At 41.4% G+C, this 18,699-nt stretch overlaps 1 protein-coding gene across 1 annotated transcript in view; it reads left to right on the top strand.

Annotated features, from left to right (window-relative positions):
* Positions 1–9,898, top strand: part of AFF3 (AF4/FMR2 family member 3) — a 315,282-nt gene extending 305,384 nt beyond the window's left edge. Inside the window, exon 21 of the mRNA XM_015850512.2 lies at positions 677–9,898. Within this exon, the coding sequence (XP_015705998.1) occupies positions 677–798 (122 nt within the window). The 3' untranslated portion in view covers positions 799–9,898. The remainder of the gene's footprint in view (positions 1–676) is intronic.
* Positions 9,899–18,699: the final 8,801 nt, after the last annotated feature.

The following is an 18,699-nucleotide window of genomic DNA, read 5'->3' as shown; positions in this document are numbered from 1 at the left end:
TACAAACAGCAGAGTTCAGAGGGCTGATCAGTTCACCTTGAAGATGACACCGGGATCCAATTCAGTTGTCTAACCATAGCTACCAAATGCCCTTTGAGGTGTCCTTTCCCGGACTGCTGCTCCGGAAGTATCCTGTATGCCCTGTGTTAGGTCAGCTATGTATGTATCAAGTGCCTGAGGATATCTCAAATAGACATTGTATACCTCTAAGGATGTAACTGAATTAAGTACCTATTGACTAGTTAGGCAGATTACTCTTTAGATTGGGATGATCATGTTGTATATGCCTGTTTTCGTCTATCGAGGTAGTTTAGATATCTAGCGTATGTATAGACAGACACTCATGTATACACTTTTAGATTCACTTGTCCTTAATCTGAAAATAAATCTTGCCCAGCATCTATTTGTTTTATCAAGATTCAGTGGAAATTAATGAAAGGCAAAGCTGAAGAACTCACGGTTTTGTTCCTTCAAAAGAAAATTGTTGTGTATCAGCCTGTAACATCACGAGCCACGGGGCTTTAAAATTAATCTCGCTAGCACTAAACTTTCATTCCCATGAAATGTTCAGCTTGACTCAATTTGCAAGAGAATAAAACCTATTAAAGGGTGACAAATAGCAAATACAGCTTCACTCTTCTGATGCTGAAATCTTATTGTTTTTTTTTTCCTGTAGAATTTTTTAACGACTTGGATGCATTGATGGGACCTATCACCTTGCACAGCAGTATGGAGCATTTAGTTCAGTACACTCAACAAGGACTTCACTGGGTGCGGAATAGCACTCACTTGTCGTAATGACTGTGTGCCATTCACATGGACTATATAACCTTTCATGGATAATTCAGTTATTCTGGACACTGTGCTACAGAAATAGTCAACCACAGCATTGATCCAAACAAAGGTGAATATTTCTTCAATGTTGAGAAGATGTTTTCTGAGAGTAGATATGTATCTGTGCATATGTACAATATACAATGATTTCTCTTCAGAATAAATTGTTCTGTTCCACTCTCCAGAAAATTTTCGTACACTAGAAATACTAGAAAGAACTGATCTGAATGCACAAAACATACCCTTTCTATTCATGTGCTGAAAAATTCAGAAACCAAAATCTCATGGGGTGATTGAACCAAGTGCAATAAGCACAAATCCCTATTCAGGAAAGCTCTCAAATAGACTCTTACCTTTTAAGCTTGTACTGAAATCCCATTTACTTCAGTAGAGCTTAAGCACACATACAAGGGTTTTCCTGAACTGAATGAATGAGGGCAAATCTCAGCAACAGAGAACTTAACTGCAAGCGTGGACACTTCACAGAAGTTCCAATATTTGTGCTCCATCTCCCTGTTACTCCCCTGCTGGGGCACACAGAGGAGTTGTGTAGCCTGCATTAAGATGGAGAAAGACAGCATTCCTTCAACGTGCGATAAGTTTTGACAGATTGCTTGCGTTTCTTTATCTCCTGTCTTTTTAACTCACTTGACCTCTTGTTCAGCTCCACACCTACAATAACAGGCAAAAAACCTGAAAACAGACACGTTGATTGCATGAACTTTAAAGGAGATGGTGAGAAACTGCATTCTGTTACCAATAGTAAATGGATAAATGGGAAAAGAAAAAAAGAAAAGGCAAACTGCAATCCACTCACTAAAGAAAATGTGTTAATTTCAGCTCCATACAGACAGATATCCATAACAATTGTTGGCTTTGCATGGAAAGGCTTCATCTTACAGATTCTGATTTTCATATCTTTTTCACCTAGCAGAAGCTTGCAGCACATTCTTCTAGGCTGTACGGGAACACTACATGCAATTTCCTTTATCTGGGAAGCAGTGTTTTCTGCTCATCAGGCTAAGAACTGTTTCCTATCATAATCCTCTCACTCTTCATGCATAATCCTCAACTAGGCTTTAATGTTTCTTGATTTGTGGGATGTTTTCCATTCCTGTTGACAGGCTATGTTTTTCGTGCCAGAAGAATTAATCCCACAATGATGGAGTTTAATTTGGGTCAGCTGAGGTCAAGGCCAGTTCATACCAACTGTGTTTGCCCTTAGCACATTTGTGTTTATTTTCAGTGGTTCAGACACATTTATTTTTCTTCTTCTATATTGGAAATATAATGTTTTGCTTGCTTTGCAATCAGATTTGTAGCCCTTACTCAAGTCAGCAGCTCTGGTGACTTCAATAGACTGTTCTTGTCTAAGTCACTAATTGACCCTTTGATTGTTGTTTTCTAATTTAATTCACAAATATTTTAAGGAAATGTGAGTACAAAAATCTCTTTCAATAGATGATGCAAGCAGAAGTAGCCACTGATACTAAGGGTTGATTGATTGGTCCTTGCTGCCTTTTTTTCCTCTCTGATTTTGAAGAGATGCATTTAAAAAATATACCAAACAAAGTAGTAGCATGTTTTCTCAGTAAAACATCTCTGGAAGCAAAGGCTGTATTACCCTGTGTTCAAGAGCAGGCTGGACAGCATGCAGAACTCTGATACTGGCATATCTTTTTTGATCTAGGCTGCTAACAATAGGTCTGGCTATTGCTCAGACTCAGAGCATCACCCTGTTCTTTGACGCAGCTCAGCAGGGTAACTACATAAGGACTGCTCATCTCCAAGCCATCCCAAGCCAATCTTATGTGCCGAAAGGTGCTTGGATCCTTCCTCCCCAAGAGAACTTCTAAGATCAGGCAGTGGTAACCTCTTAACACGGACTTGAGTATTACAGCATGGCTGGCTTTAAGAGTGAATGTGGGCCTGCCTTTAGATGATAAAATGCACATCCTCCAAGTCCTTCGTCACTCTTAATTCCAGCTGTTACCCACCTCATCAGGAACACAAGTTGTTTGGTCCCAAGTATCATGGAAAACATGGTTAGTGCCTTTCTGTTTATTACTTGCCTGATCTCCAGCGGTGGGCGTCTACCATGATGTACCAGACCAGCAGCAGTGGATTCTGTCAGCTGCTTCAACATCATACGAAGGTACTGTGGAATTTCCAATTAGAATTGGATTCACTAATTAGATTTCCAATTAGTGAAATTCCAATTAGATTTGCTTCTGTTTTCTTTGATGGTGCCTATGATGTTTATCTTCAGATAATTTGGGGGTTTGGGAGCCCGTATCGCTATTTAATGTTGAGAAATTTTAGATGTGACATAAATTACTTGCCTTAAATGGAGTTTTGTTTTATTGCACATGTGGCATTTGAGTTTCAAGTATGGAACTCTGAAGCATGTTTATTTTACTAGGATCGGGATATATTTCTTAATCATGGTGAACTCTTTGTATGGATGTAATATGTCAAGCAACTTCAAAGAAATGCAAAAATTATGCTGTCCTGTTGTAATGTTTCCAAACACTAAGGATTTCTTGCAGAAGATTGTCATTTCTTGTACACTGTTCTCATATTGAATTATTCCAGCCAAAATACCCATTGCTTCTTTGGAAAAACACACTGGCTTTTAGGTTGTGTGCTGGCATCATCTGTGTGGCCTGATGAGCACACTAAGCCTTAACCTCGGGTGGCATAAAGGGATGAAATAGCAGCCATTTAAACCAACTAGTCATATACATGGATTAGAGTTTTTGGCCTTTTTTCCGCTGGGTTTCTCACAGCTGTATGGCTTTTTTGGTGAAGTTATTTCCAATACTCTTCTGTGCAGATTTTTTGCTGCATTATAGTTGCAGCAGTTTAGATGGCTGGATGAATGTGACGTGCTGACAACAAAGAGTTCATTTCATCTTCTTAGGGCCTGAACTGGAGAGGTGCATGTGGCCTTTAGATCTGGTCCAATTAAGCATATGCTCCACATTAAGAACTGGAGCAGTTTCAGATATTCCACCATGATTCAAAGGTACTTTGTTTGTTCTAGATGCAACCAGTAGATGCCATCCTTCTTTGGGGTTCAGTGGAAGATGCTTACCCGCTTTAGACTGTTGTAAAAGCCTGTGAACATGCAGGTTTCTTTGCACTGTGGAGATGTGCAGGTTCATTTGGTGCAAGCAAGACATCAGCCTGTAAGAATCCAGAAGAATTATACTTAAAGGGAGAGGTTTGCTTACAAACAGAGGCTTCTGAATTGCTGATAAAGCAATGGGAATACATTCAAGTGAACCGTGTAGTGAAGGTGGATACAAGAAATGCAGAGCAGCGTACAGGATCCTCAAAGACAGCAAGATAATAAAGACCCTTGACCTTAATTGTTTATAGTATTCCGTAGTGGCATGAATAGATAAGAAGGACACATGCAAAAGTCTGCGTGTGGGACATGCCATCACATGGCAGGATTCCCCAGCTCATTTGCCTGTTTCTTTTAGCCGAATATCACAGGGCTCCAAAGGAAGATGCTTCAGTGAACAGAAGACCTTAGGTAAAGGAAGTTAAGAAAATCAATCCCTAAGTGTAGATACAAACACATATGTATATACTGTAAATCTAAATAGTAATAAAAGTCACTCAGCATGAAGGATATTACTAGTGCCTACCATTGATCACCAACTACTCATCATTGAGCAGCTATATCACCTCAGAACTGCAGTAACTGTTATCAAAATAATTTGTGCAGCTAATTAATTTATAAGCAATGCACCTTTGGGACTGTGTCATCGTATCTCTTTTGTATTACAAATGTTCGACCATTTTTCACGGCTACTGATTCAAATCTACATCACTGAAATGTCAGGATATCTTTTTTTTCCCTGGATGAGGACATACACTTAGACCTGGCTAATCTGTGCTTAGTTTATCTACCCAAGAGACTTCAGTAGTCACCAGCCTTAATGCATGTACAGTATATACTATTCGCTGGCTTAGCTGTAGGTTTTAATCCAAATGAAATTGGAATTTGCAAAATGACTTGGATTAATGGCATCTGTCTCAGATACCCTACAGATGTGACATTAAATGATTCATGATTTTAAGCAGGAAAGGTTGAATTTTATGTAAATAGCAGTGGATGAACTCCAGGAATTTTTTACAAGATTTTTTTTTTTTTAAGTGAAAAGATTGTCGAAGCAATATGAGCGTGAGTTTAATTTGCTGTTTTTTTCCCAGCTGTCCTAAATTTTGTGGAGGGTCACGAGTTCATGGTCAAAACTATATTAAGAACGTCTCCTTCTGCAATATGCTTTGCCTTTACATAATCCGCTTAATGCTTAGTATGTCAAAAAGAAATGTTTCTTTTTCATGACGAGAGCAATGTTTCCCTTCCTCCCTCCAGGGAGAATCCTCAAGCTAAAGAATAAAATGTCTTGGCGCAATGGAAATACAAACAATGCCTGAAGAATATGAACTTGTTAAGATAACCGTAGAGGCTTGGCTGGCACAGACCTAACATGCCTCTCATTTTGATATCTTTCTGTTAGCATTTACATCACATATTTGAACTCATTGTGTTTGAAACTAGAGAAGTAGACTGATTTTCATATCTTAAAAAGGCCCAATAGGTCTGATCGGTATCATAATTGTAATTGTTACATTAGCTTGTGCGCTGCGCACCAAAGGCTGGGAAGGCATGTAACTGTAGATAACTTTGTCAGAACTCATTTAGAAAAGCATTTGGATGATCTTATGTCTATTCTGTCTGGAAAAAAAGAGAGCGGTGTTTCTCGCCCAATATTGTTACATGAAAAATTGCCTACTTCAGTGTCTCCCATAAAACTGCCATTTGCCCTCCGTAACACCAAGATTCCATATCTAGCATTACCGGTTGCCATGCTGTCAATTGTTCTTAAGGTTAATCAACAAACTGGAAAAGTTACCGCAGGCCCTGTTTGCCTTCAGCTCACTAAAGCTACAGAGAGGAAAAAACACTGAGATGTGGAGCATCCAAGACTCTATCAGTTTCAAATGACTATGGCCTTCCTCACTGAGATGTAGCTGGATGTTTCTGAAGTAATTCCTTGCCTCTGCTTGTTGTCTGGCTCCTTTGCTTTTGGAAGTCTTCAAGTATGAATTACCTTTCAGGGCTGTCTTCTTTGACAGTCCAAGCTCTCTTTCCACCTGGGTGCTGGAGCACAAAGCAAGTAAGCCATGGGATGCACAAAGGGCCTTGTAGCAATACAGCAAGGCTTCCTCTTTTTTATCTATGTAGCTTGAATCCCAGCCTCATCCATGCTAACCACAAAGGACTCTAGTGGGTTCAAGGGAATGCCAAAAAAAAGAATACCAGGGATTTCCTCTGTCCCAAAGCACTTGTGGGGAGCAAACATAGAGAACAGCATGAATCATATAAGACAATTAGGTCTCCTCTTTCTTATGTGTACTAACACAGGAAAACTTCAACACTTATATGTCTCGTAGAACTTTATGAGAATTAATTCATGTGTGCAAATCACGATGTATTCTCAGAAGAAAAGTGATGTTGAAGAGCTGTGGAAAAAACCTGATAGGCACAGTGGATGAATTGCACCCGCTAGCCCAGAGCCACAAGAACCTCAAATGTTTTAAATAACATTTAAGCTCTCGATGTAAGTGTCATAGTACATAAAACTCACACTTAGCACCGAGGGGAGTCACAGCCTAGGTGAAATCACCATTCCCACAGTATCTGTAACTTTGAGCCTGGCAGCAAGCAGGAATCACAGGAGTGATTCTGGGACAAACAGCGAATGCTAACAAAGAGGTGGGAGCCATTCGAAGAATTCCTTTTTTTTTTTTTTAATTATTATTTAATTTTTTTTAATGTTAGTAAAGCCACTTCGTCTTTCTGTGAAAGAAGTTTGCCTCCCCAGTCTCACCAAGAGTGTTTCTCCTAACAGCCTCGGAAACGTCCAACTTATTTGTTATTCCAAATCCATCTTCAAATGAATCCGGGCAGATATATTCTTTTAGAACAGCGCATTGCAGAGGACTAGTTGCTTAACAACAACAAAATATCTGTGTCTGTTTGCAACATCAGTTACTGATCTGGGAAGTCAGATACATTCTGATCACAATGTTCAGGGAAACTACTTTCCTAAATCATGCCATCATTAGCTGGCATCCCAGGGTGAAATTCCCTGCTCTCTTCTGATACATCACCTCTGGAACAACTGCAGAGCACTTCACCAAGGACTGAATGTCAGTCAGAACAAATTGTTTCTATTGCTCTTCACATTATTCAGTCAATGCCAAAAAACCCTTGCTCGCTTAGCGCTATTTACCCTTGTTCTATATTTCGTATTCTTCTATACGGAACATTCACTCTATCCACAGACAGAGAAAGAGGTATTTACTGTGGGGACATGTTCAGCATAGATAAGTAAGTACTTAATTATGGGCTCTTATTAAGTCTCTTTTTCTATGCCTGAAAATATTGGAATTTTAAAAGGATATTTTCACCTGTGCTTGATACTTTGGGCCCTGTCCTCACCCATGACACACAAGTCCATCAAAGCCCTTACTGCTGATGACTCAACTAGCAAGTAGCACAGCTAGAGGAGTTAAAGCAGCGCTAACACAGCCAGCGGCCTTTGGTTCAGGTGTTACAGATTTGCTTGAATGAGCATTGCCACTTGGTGGCCCCGCAGTAGAACCAACAGGAACTGTCAGCCTCACACCCGAGAAGGTGGAACGGAAGAGTAAAAAAAGTCCTGATTTTAAAACAGAAGTTGAGATTCACCTCACCCTATACTGAAAGTCTAAGCAAGATACATTAGAAGCACTTGTTTCTGTCATCTGGCTCCAGTGATAAGTTCAGATATCACAAAAATACAATCCCCACCCCAGGCTCACGATTGCACTTGTTGCTACTGAGAACACCTGCTGAAATTGGTAAAACACCACAAGGTGCACTGAGGCAGGATATGGTTGACATCACTTTGGGAAGGAGCAGAGAAGCAGAAAATATGGAGGAGATGAAGAGTTATCTCTGAGACATTTAAAGCATGTGTTGTAGACTTGGACCATTCCTAGCCCACTCTCTAATTTGGTAGGCCCAAATCCAAAGCAGTAAGTAGTTCATCAAGGACTGAATGTGCATCTTTCTTCATGTTGGCCAAGGCCAACATTTGGTATTGGCAAAGCGAGATCTTCCTGTGCAGGGCCTCTGTGGATGGAGATAAAGACAAGCATAACAAAATATGGCCGTACAAACTTTGACACTTAGTTAACGACAGCTCCCTGCCCTCCTGTGTGCACTGTTAGTCAAAACCTGGGCTGTAGCAATGCTTGCTGACCAAGGCCCTGTTGTAGTGGGTGCTCTACACACAGTGACCCACAGACCTTCCAAAGATCTGCTGTCATACAGAAGCCAAAACCAAACCGTGCTGCAAGTGAGCAAGGAAAAACAGACAGGAGGGGAAGAGAGTACAGACCTCTGAAATAACAGGATGTTTAAATTTGTCACTACTTACCCAATCAGTAGCATTAATCACAGTAATCACAGTTCCCATTTCCTATGCTGAGTGTGGCACCGATGGTTGACAAGGCAACGCAGCAGTCCCAGTGTGAGGTCCAGCTGCTGACTGTCCTCTTGGTCAGCGTGTCCAAAGTGCGCCCAGCCTTTTCAGCCTTTCCCACTTCCCCTTTTCACACAGCCAACTGTGAGCACCTGCCTAGATGAGGTACTCAACAATCAGACAGTGACCAATGTTTCTGTAGTTTTTCATATTTCATATTTTATTTATAGCCACAAACATTGGCAATATTTTTTTGTAAAAGCATTCAAGTCAGCATGGTTTATTTGCATCTCATAAAGCGTTGCTTACATTCCTTTCCAAGGGTGTTTTGTCTGAGGCTTCACTGACCCAGCCAAAGCTACAGCGGTTTATATTTCCGATGAGAGAAATCCTGCAACACTCCCCTACATAGCAGGCAATAGTGTTTACACCGGTTAATAAACAGAGTATTCTGTACAGTAATTTATGCTGTAAGATATGTACATACATCACTGTAGCAGCCACAAATGCTTTTAAACTGCCTTATTTATTAGATCAGTTAGCATTTCCCCCTTTGCTCCAGAATACTCTAAATTATCTTTTGCATTAGGTAATTTTTTAGTTACTGCATTTTTTGACCCTATTATTGAAAAAAGAAAGTATTTACGGTAAATAGGTCCCTAAAATCTGAGTAGAAATAGCAGATTCACTGCCCGTCCAACTAATATAGCTCTGATTATGATTAAAAATAAATATCCTATATTCTTAACTGCGTATTATAGTACGTGCCACAAATCATGTTCCACTTAAGATCGATACAAACAAGAGCTTTAGTAACTTTCACCTATTTCATTCTTCCATTCTGAGACAAAAACGTAATCAACCTCTTAATCTAAAATGTTCCCCATGAGAGCTCCAGTCTTATTCCTCCTTCAGGCAAAACTTACATTGGCTTTGGTGGGAGATTTACGTAGGTAAAGGTACAACATGAGAACATCAGAAAACAAACACGTCACCTATAAGCAGCACTTGTAGTCCTTCCTTTTCTTCCCTCAGCAAGAAACATAGGATAAATACTACATCTGCAACACTCTTATCTTGCTCCTTCTGTTCTGCTGTACAAGTTAAAATTAAGATTCAAGAACAATGTATTTGTTCCATTCACTCAAGCAAAATGGGAATCTTACGGAGATCAGTTCCAAGCCAAACTAGAAAATACAAGAAAATTTTACTTTTGTTTGTCTTCACGTTCAATTTTGTTACACAACCAAGCAGGTTCAGGCGTACAAAGGCAATGAAATTACTGATGACTTGTTTTACTGTTTGGAGATGTTGCTATGTCCGCAGTTCATACAAAACTCATGTAGCACAGTTTCTGGGATGGTGAAAAATCCTACTGTAATGTAACAGAATGAGCCTTAAGGATTTGTAAGAATAAGCACTTTTATATTAAAAAGCAAATATTAATTCATCGGTAAGATTACTTTTTTAATGTGACAATAAACCATGAAATCAACATCCGTCTGTCTCAAGTATGTCTCATCTGTCTCTTTCTTAAAGCTTTTTCTCATTGAAAGATTTACCTGTTTTTGTGGTGTGGCTTTTGGGTCCCACTCATGGAAGAGGTCATTGGAAACCTTGGTTTTTAACCATCACACACCGAAGGACACAAACTGAGAGCCTTTGCTAGTGAGGACAGAGATGCAGCATGTTTTAGCCACAAGCTCTGGTTTATGAAACGCCACACAAAAAGCTGCCCAGAGCACTAGAACAAACTGCCCAGAGAGGTTGTGGAGTCATTCCTGCCTGGGAGGACAGGAGGTCCAGTGCCACCTCGCCCTCTGCACATCTCAGCAGCTCGCTGGCAATCCTGCAATATGTTCCTGTAGGATTTTACTTCTGACTTGTCCTGGAAAAACCTGTTCTTCTCAGCATAATTCAAGGTCAGGAAAGAAGTCAGGCACCAGTGAGCCAGAGACCTGGAGGGCTCGTTATGATGATCTAGTCATACTTCCCAGCAAAACACAGGCCGTAACATTTCATCAAGGGATTCCTTAATCAAAGGCTAATAACTTGATGAAGAGAAGCCTAACCTTTTATTACGGCACCCTATCTTGATTTAAAGATGCAAAGTAATGAAGAATTTTCCATGTCTCTTGGACTGCTATTTGCTAAAAATACTGCCCCAGGGCTTCCGTTTGAATGCTATTAAAGCTAATTGCAAAGCCAAACCATAAAAAAAAAGAAGGAAGGGAAGGGAAGGGAAGGGAAGGGAAGGGAAGGGAGGGGAACGAGGGCGAGGAAGGAAGGGAAGAAAAGAAGGGGAAGGGAAAGGAAGGAAAGGAGGGAAGGGAAGGGAAGGAAAGGGAAGGGAAGGGAAGGAAGAAGGGAAGGGAAGGGGAAGGGAAGGAAGGGAAGGAAAAGAGAATATCTGTGTCTGTAGGACTACCTTGTGAATTTACACCACATATAGGTACATGCATTATCAAGTCAGAGTTTGTGACATATGCAACCTTAGCTTCTGATTTGTTATGCTGATGTTTGAAAAATGACTATGGAAAATCAAATTAGTAGGAACTCACACTGTCAGGAGGTCCTAGGAGGCACTGTAACAACACATCTCTGCTGACTTATAATGCGTTTTAAGACAGGAGATTTCAAACCAAGAATCCACACAGTTGGGCAGTCTGGGTTTCATTTTAAGAAACATCCACACATGACAGGAAGAGTCACATTGTTGTGAACGTGAGTTTGGCGCGAATATGAAAGGACCACAACAGCATCTGCATTGCAGCAGCACTTGTTGCAATGTTCCCATTTGTGTTCTGTCAGTGGGCTTGCCTAACTGCCTTGAGACACATCCGCAGCCCTCTCACTGCTACCCCGCTTCTCTAAAGGTATCAAAACCAAGCTTTTGCAGCTGTGGTCAGTTAAGGGCTTAGGCCTTAAAAGTTACCTAAACTTCAAAGATGTTGCATGGAGTAAAAGCTTCAAAAAGGTTCAGATGGAGCAGAAATAATTTGTTCTTGCTTCATCAGAACATATTTATTGACTAGGATGGAATTTAAGGGCCGAGGCTAAGATCCTGTCAACTAGCTTGAGCTTTTATTTTCTAATCAAAATGAAATACAGCAGACTTCACTGCGTATTGAGTTAAAACACAGCAGAGAATTTAAACTTAAATTTAACAGGGTGTACTGTACTTCGTCTTGTCTTGCTGCTTTAGGTCACTGTCTCACCAAAGTCCCCATCCTCATCCAGACAAAGCCACAAGAAGAGGATGAAGCTGTATTGTCTATTTCCAGACCTTAAAGAGAGGCATGATAACCATCTCGCAAAGCCTCTATCAAAGCACAAATAGGGGCCTTGAGAAGATGGAAGGCAGTTGGAACCCTAAAAGCATCCCAACATTCACTTTTGATTATACCTTTTCTCGGTGCGCACGTTCTGTGAATTTTACACTAAAGAAAGAAGTGACCCAACTGGTTTTGCTTCTACTGTTCAGCCATTCTCTTCTCTTTTCTGTTTGCCTTACGAGTGACAATTTAAATCATGTGTCAGTCACAACCGCCACATAATGAAAAGATGACATTCAGATTATATTGCCTTTTATTAAAGTAAAAAAGAGGTTCCAGTCACCACTATCTTCCTCATTTTAAACAACGCTGGGAATTCTTCACCATACCCTTTACTCTCTCCAAAATTAAGTGGCCAGGTGCCTCCCAACACTCCCACAGTCTACAACAACAGACTGAAATGCACTTGCATGCCCGGTTCCCAGCTGCCCTTGAGGTCACTTGTCTAATCCCACATGAATTATTCTTTACTTTCCAAGGAGTTTTCAACATGAGAGAGGAAGCACACCTCCTGCTCAACATCATGGGAGCTCCACCCCTCTACACATCTTCACATCTAGGCACTTCTTATGGACATACCGTGCAATTCCAGATTACCCTGCATCGTTGCTCTTTGCAGTGTCTTGGAGGCACTACCAGAAAGCTAGACTTAAGGATGGTCTGAATGACTACAAAGTAGTAGTAAGTAACCTTACAGATCAGCACAGAAGAGCTCCCATCATAAAGTCTACACGGGCAGTGTCGGAAAAGCACATGAGAACTACAAAAACATGAAAGGGAAGTCATGAATAGTTTAAGGAGGGCATAAAAGCAGGCAGATAGCAAAAAGAAGCATTAAAAAGGACTTTTTAAGATGAGGGTAAGGCCTTTCTTCTTGACGTGATAAGAAAAAAAGGAATAAGGAAGGTGAGATAAGGTCAGGTTGCTGGATAATGCAGACTGCCTGGGTAGCAAAATATCTGTCAGATGAAGTGAGATAGCAGGACTGTTAGAGATGCCAGAGAGGAGGTGGTTACAGAAGTTAATGTCTGAAGTGAAGAGCTCAGCACCAACTGCCTAAACAACAATACAGACAGCTCAGGGAAGACATCTACTCAGGGTACAGCTGCTAACCAAACAGCTAAAGAAATGTTCAGCTACTTAGTGAATGAAACAGTGAATAAAGCAGACGATATTCTCCCTCTATAACGATCCTCATCTGTCCTTATCCCTTCCGAGCTCTAGAAGACCCTGCAGGAACAAGTGGAGGTCAGAGAGTAAGACTAAGAAGGCAGGGGGTAGAGGCAGGGGCAGGACCATGGCAGGAGGAGACTGAAAAGTCTGTGGTTTGTTTATCTCTGAAAGAATATGTATAAGAAGAGACGTGGTAAGATAAATTACCAAATGCACCATGAGAAGATGTATCAGACACTTCTCTTTATCTTGCCATACAATACAAGAATAAAGAAATGTTCAATGAAATGAAGAACTCATGCATTCAAAGGTGATCAAAGGAAATCTCTGCCACATAATGTATAATTGGACAGTGGAAGATATCACCACAGGAAAGCATCAAGGTCAAGAATTCTGTAGGATTCAAAGAAAGATTGGATGGCTATATGGATCACGGGAACATTCAGTCAGAACAATTATGCTAAACTTTGGAAGTATAAAGGCAGGGCTTTGGAATTTAAGCCAGTATCTGACTATGGGAGAATAAAAATTAGGTTTCTAGAGGGGTACATTATCCCACATCTGTCTCTGAGGCTGATACAAGCAGGTGATTCTGGTCCTTTTAAGGCCAGATCATCAGTCTACACAATTTCTATTTTCCCACCTCTGCATCAGCTTCAGAGGCACTGGGAAGCTTTCCCTAGCTGCAACAGTGTCAGCAGATTCAGACCTGTGTTTTTCCACTAGCAATATGGCACCATCTGTAGTAAATCCGCACGAGGCATTTTCAGCACAAAACCATTTTCTTTATAACAACAGAGTGGAGCTAAGACTGGGGAGCCACAACCATGAAGATGAGGAGAGTGAGAATTTGATTCCTTCCTCACTGCTCAAGATTCAAGTTCAGTCTTGCTTGCTCTTGTCTTGCTTTCCCTTTTGTAGAGCTGCCAGCATCAACAAGGGCAAAGCTTAATCATGATCTAAGCTTAAGCCATAGAAAATAGTTCTCTTTCAGGAGGCTTGCCTCCTATTTCCTGGTGATATTTCCCCAAATGCTAATTGTTATTTTAATATAGGTGGATATACCTCCAAGTTCAGCCTCTCATGCTCCTGTGTCCCCTCCCTGGAGGTGCTCAAGGCCAGGTTGGATGGGGCCCTGGGCAGGCTGAGTTGGTGGGTGGCAGCCCTGCACATGGCAGAGGGTTGGAGCTGGGTGGGTACTGAGGTCCTTCCAAGCCAAAACATTCTGTGATTCTATGCTCTCTCAAGCAGAAACTCAACAACAATTCTTTGTCTCAACTAAACCTGAAACTTGCTTATTTGTACACAGTATGATCCCAAGCTGTTCTTTCTCCTTCTTTGCTCCAGTGCACATTTATTATGACTTGCGCTCAAAGGATTCACATGTCATAGGTAGACAGGTACAGTTTAGGAACCTATACATGCTGAAACCAAACCAAATAAAAACAAACAGTGAAACAATTTTTCCAGGCCTTTCCTGCCCTTCTGCTTGTTCCACACAACAGTCTCATGTACTGTAATTATGCACCACTCACAGGCCCAAGGGCTCCTGAAGCTGAACTGACCCTCAGCTAACACAGTGCAGTCAGAAGGAAGTGGTCTCTTTCTTTTTGTAAAGTTTCTGCTCTCTGCTCAGTGCTACTTCCTTAATTTTCATAATCTCACAGCCCTCTAAATGTTGTCTGGTAACCGCACTGATTGTTACTATCATTTTAAAATCCCTTTAAGGACTCTTTGACCCCTTAAAATGAGCCTCTTAACTCTGCCTCACAACTGAGATCGCTGAAACCATTAGAGTTTAGTTGCTTTATAATACACCTTTCTCCAAACATAACCTTCCTGAGACAGTGACCCGTGCTCCTTGCAGTATTCTAGCGAGGCCTAATAACCATCTTCCAGAGGACTGTATTGCCTCTTTCCTGGTGCATTATAGCTCATTGTTCCATCAGTTTAGTGTCTTGTTTGCCTTTTTTATTGCAGCTGTGCACTGAAGTGACGGTTTCTATGATTTTTTTTTCCACGGTTACCCCTTTCTCTCTCTGATCAGCGTGTTGAATATAACACCCATTCCTTACATTTGCTCTTTGTTCCCAGACTAATTACTTTTCATTTTCTATACTAAGCAGCATTTGCCATCTGCTGGCTCATCAACTAAATGATCCAAATCCCCTTTGAATCCGCTTGCATTGTTCGTTATCGCTCCTCTGTGCTTCCAGTCTTACTGTCCAACCAGTGGAGATTTCAGCATTCAGCAGCTGAGGCACAGGAGCAGAGGCATGTGAATCTGCAGGATCTTCTCACACCTTGGGCAGAGCATCCCTCCTGGATTTGCGGCTTGCTGCATTCAGACAGAAAGGAAGGGTTGGCCTTGGCAAATATTAGGTTCACATACGCTTCAGGAGGTTTGAGATAAAGTGGCTTTGAGCCCATGTGCTACACTGGGGGATAGCACAAGGCAGAGTCTTACACCATGGATTCCAAGGGTTGTAGTTGGGCTGCTGCCTCTTTCTGAGACCCCCGTTGGTGTGCTCTGCTCCCCACCTCACTGCTCTCACTACCCACATTGGAAGGAGAGACACACACTATGTCTTCTTCCTGCATCCTGAGCTATTTCTGTGTGTGTGTTCACACGTGTGCACGTGGGGAAAAGGAATAAGGAAAGAAATGGGAACAAAACAAGATTTCACCTTGGGAAATCAGTACCTCTGGAGACAAGGACAAAACAATATGTTTCCTCTCACCGTAAGAGGGCAAGTTCCTATACTCCAGTACTAAGAAATTGTTCTGAATCCCCTTATGCAATGCTCTATGAATGGAAGAAGCAGGGGTCAGCTGGGGACACACACTGCCTTCCTAGCTCTGAGCACCGGTTGTGGCTGAGTAGTGTGGGATAAGCGTGGATGCTCTTAAAGCAGGGTTTATGGGCAAGCCTTATGCTGTGCTGATGTGTGTTCCACACAGCGTTTCTCTTGGAAACTCTTTTCTGTCTCAGTAACAGCCAGCCAGGCTTGCTCGTCTATCGCCTTCACATCATTTTGTTTGTTGCTTCAGGGAAAAAATTGCCTGAGATTGCCCAGACTAAGCAATCTTTTTGGATGATCTTTGCTATGCTCTCACTAAGAGCATGTCTGCACTTGAGGCATTATCAGTTGCCTATCCAGGATTCACTCAGGTAAGAGAAGAACTGGACAACCTTTATACAGTGATTTAAATTAGGAGCACAAAACATGAATAAATCTTTAATAAATTACAAACATCGGAGGGGGATAACTTGTGTTGTGCCTTCCTTAGGCTGGAAAGCAGCAAACCCAGCCCAACTAACTTGACCTTGGTTATAATAATGATTGGAGATGCTGCATTTTATCCCATGCTTTCCACACACTTAAAGTCAGCTGAGATTCCAGGTACTCAGCAAACTCGAGGATAAAGTGGCCCCTTTACTGCACCTTGATACACTGGGATTTGTAGAATTGACAAGAGCATCCAGAGTTGGGTTTGAAGACATTGTCTTACCAAGTTTTTCTCATTTCAGAATCATTAATTTCTCCTACCACACATTTCCCAGGCAGTATTACATGTGATACTCAGATTAGCAGCAAAGATTTGCCTTATCCAGTTGTTTCTTCTCCCCCTATTCCTTTCATTTCCTACAACTTCTGCTAATAAGACGGAGACAGGTTCTGATCCTGTAGTCAGTCCATAATATGACTCCATGTAAGAAAACTGATATAGGGCAGAAAGCTGAAATGAATTAGAAACCAACTTTAATGAGCGAGATTAATTTTTGTTAATATTAAACATTCCAGAGTTTAGACCTTTACATATGAGCAAGTCACCCTATGGTCCCTTTATATTCCATGGAGATACGTTCATTCAAAGCTAGCTCAGCTGAAGGTATCTAAATTAGGAGAAAACAATTCAGTCCTTTATTTCTGGTTCCAGTCGCACTGTCTGTGTCACCATTCACTGAATTCACTGCATCCCCTTCGCTGATGTCAATGGCATTTTTCAAACTGCACAATCCTGAGATACTGCAAGGCATATCATGCAAAAATATTCCAGAATACATCCTCGTTTCCCATCTACTTCACAATCCTTCCTGACTGTTAATTAGAATTTGCAATAGAATCTCTGCAACTTGATTTTTTGGATATGGCACTTACTGAGAGAACAAAGGTATCCACTAATTTCCATCAGTGAAAAACGCAGCTTTCCTGTGGCTTTATAGAAGCTACAGAATAAAGCCTTGCTATCTGTGCAGAGAAAAGAGAGTATGTAAGCCTGTTCAAATGCTCTCAACAGCACACTGATCACCATGGGAAAAAAAGCAGGCCATACACAACCTTGGCAGCTCTAAAAGGAAGTAAAAATTATGGATTCCCTTATAACTGAGATCACAGAATCACAGAATGACCCGGGTTGGAGGGACCTCAAGGATCATGTAGTTCCAACCCCCCTGCCTGGCAGGGCCACCAAACAAACACCAAACATTTACTAGATCAGGTTGCCCAGGGCCCCGTCCAACCTGGCCTTGAACACCTCCAAGGACGGGGCATCCACAACCTCCCTGGGCAGCCTGTTCCAGGGCCTAACCACTCTCCTAGTGAAGAACTTCCCCCTAACATCCAACCTAAATCTTCCCTCTTTTAACTTAAAACCATTTCCCCTAGTCCTGTTAGTGTCAGCCCTTTTGAAGAGTTTACTCCCCTCTTGTTTGAGATGTCAAACAATTATGAGGAGAAGGAGGAAACTGAGCCCAAGTAGAAAAAAAGAAACAAAAAAGAGAATTGGGGGTGACTGACCTGGTAACAGAATCATTCTTCCCCTACCCTAACACAGATGAGTTTAAAGAGAGAACCATCGCTTCTGAAAATAAGAACCCTCCTCATATCTAACCTGCAAACAGCCCAGCAAGGTCTGCCAAGTGCAGCAGGGAGTCTGCCTTCATGGTCACTGCAAAGAGAGATCCATCCACCTCTCTGAATATGGTGACACCGAGGAGTTAGGCGAGAAGCACAAACTTATGGCTTAAACTTAGAGATGCAGAACTTAAAACTGATTAGGGAATATTAACCTAGAGAGACCATGAAAAAAAAAACATCAACAGCATAAAAGCATCCATATATATAAACATATATATATACACATATAAGTGGCATATTATTATCTAACAATATCATTGAGTGCTGAGTCACGGTTCCAGATTCATGGAAAACTAGGCTGCAGGTGGCAACACACTCGCATCTATTTTCTTTTCACAAAATCCACTTTGCATTGAGGGAACTGCTGAAATGGAGATGCCAGAACGCTATCGGGATGATGCAGAAAGCTTTGCAGATGTGCAGTTTTCATCTAAAATAAGTTCTACTAGTGCAGCGTCCTACAGTACTTCAGAACAAAATTAGCCATCATGTATTTTTATGTAGTCTTCCCTGTTTCTAGAGCAGATGCATCCCTGCTGTATTGAGCGGAGGAGGAGTTGACCATCCAGCTGTAATCACGATTGGCAGCAGTTCAATGGTAATGAGCAAGGGGAAGAGGGATCTTTAGGGATCTTTAGTCTGAATACATCCACACTGTGGATCTGATGTACTGACCTCATTGCAGCTTTCAATACCTGAAGGGAACTTACACCCAGGAGGGGAGTAAACTCTTTGAAAGGGCTGGCGATAGCAGGACAAGGGGAAATGGTTTTAAGTTGAAAGAGGAAAGATTTAGATTGGATGTTAGGGGGAAGTTCTTTACTAGGAGAGTGGTTAGGCCCTGGAACAGGCTGCCCAGGGAGGTTGTGGATGCCCCGTCCT

The sequence above is a fragment of the Coturnix japonica genome, chromosome 1, assembly GCF_001577835.2.
Source record: "Coturnix japonica isolate 7356 chromosome 1, Coturnix japonica 2.1, whole genome shotgun sequence".
NCBI lineage: Eukaryota > Metazoa > Chordata > Aves > Galliformes > Phasianidae > Coturnix > Coturnix japonica.
The sequence above is the reverse complement of the archived record's forward strand: the minus strand, read 5'-3'. Positions and strand labels throughout refer to the sequence as shown.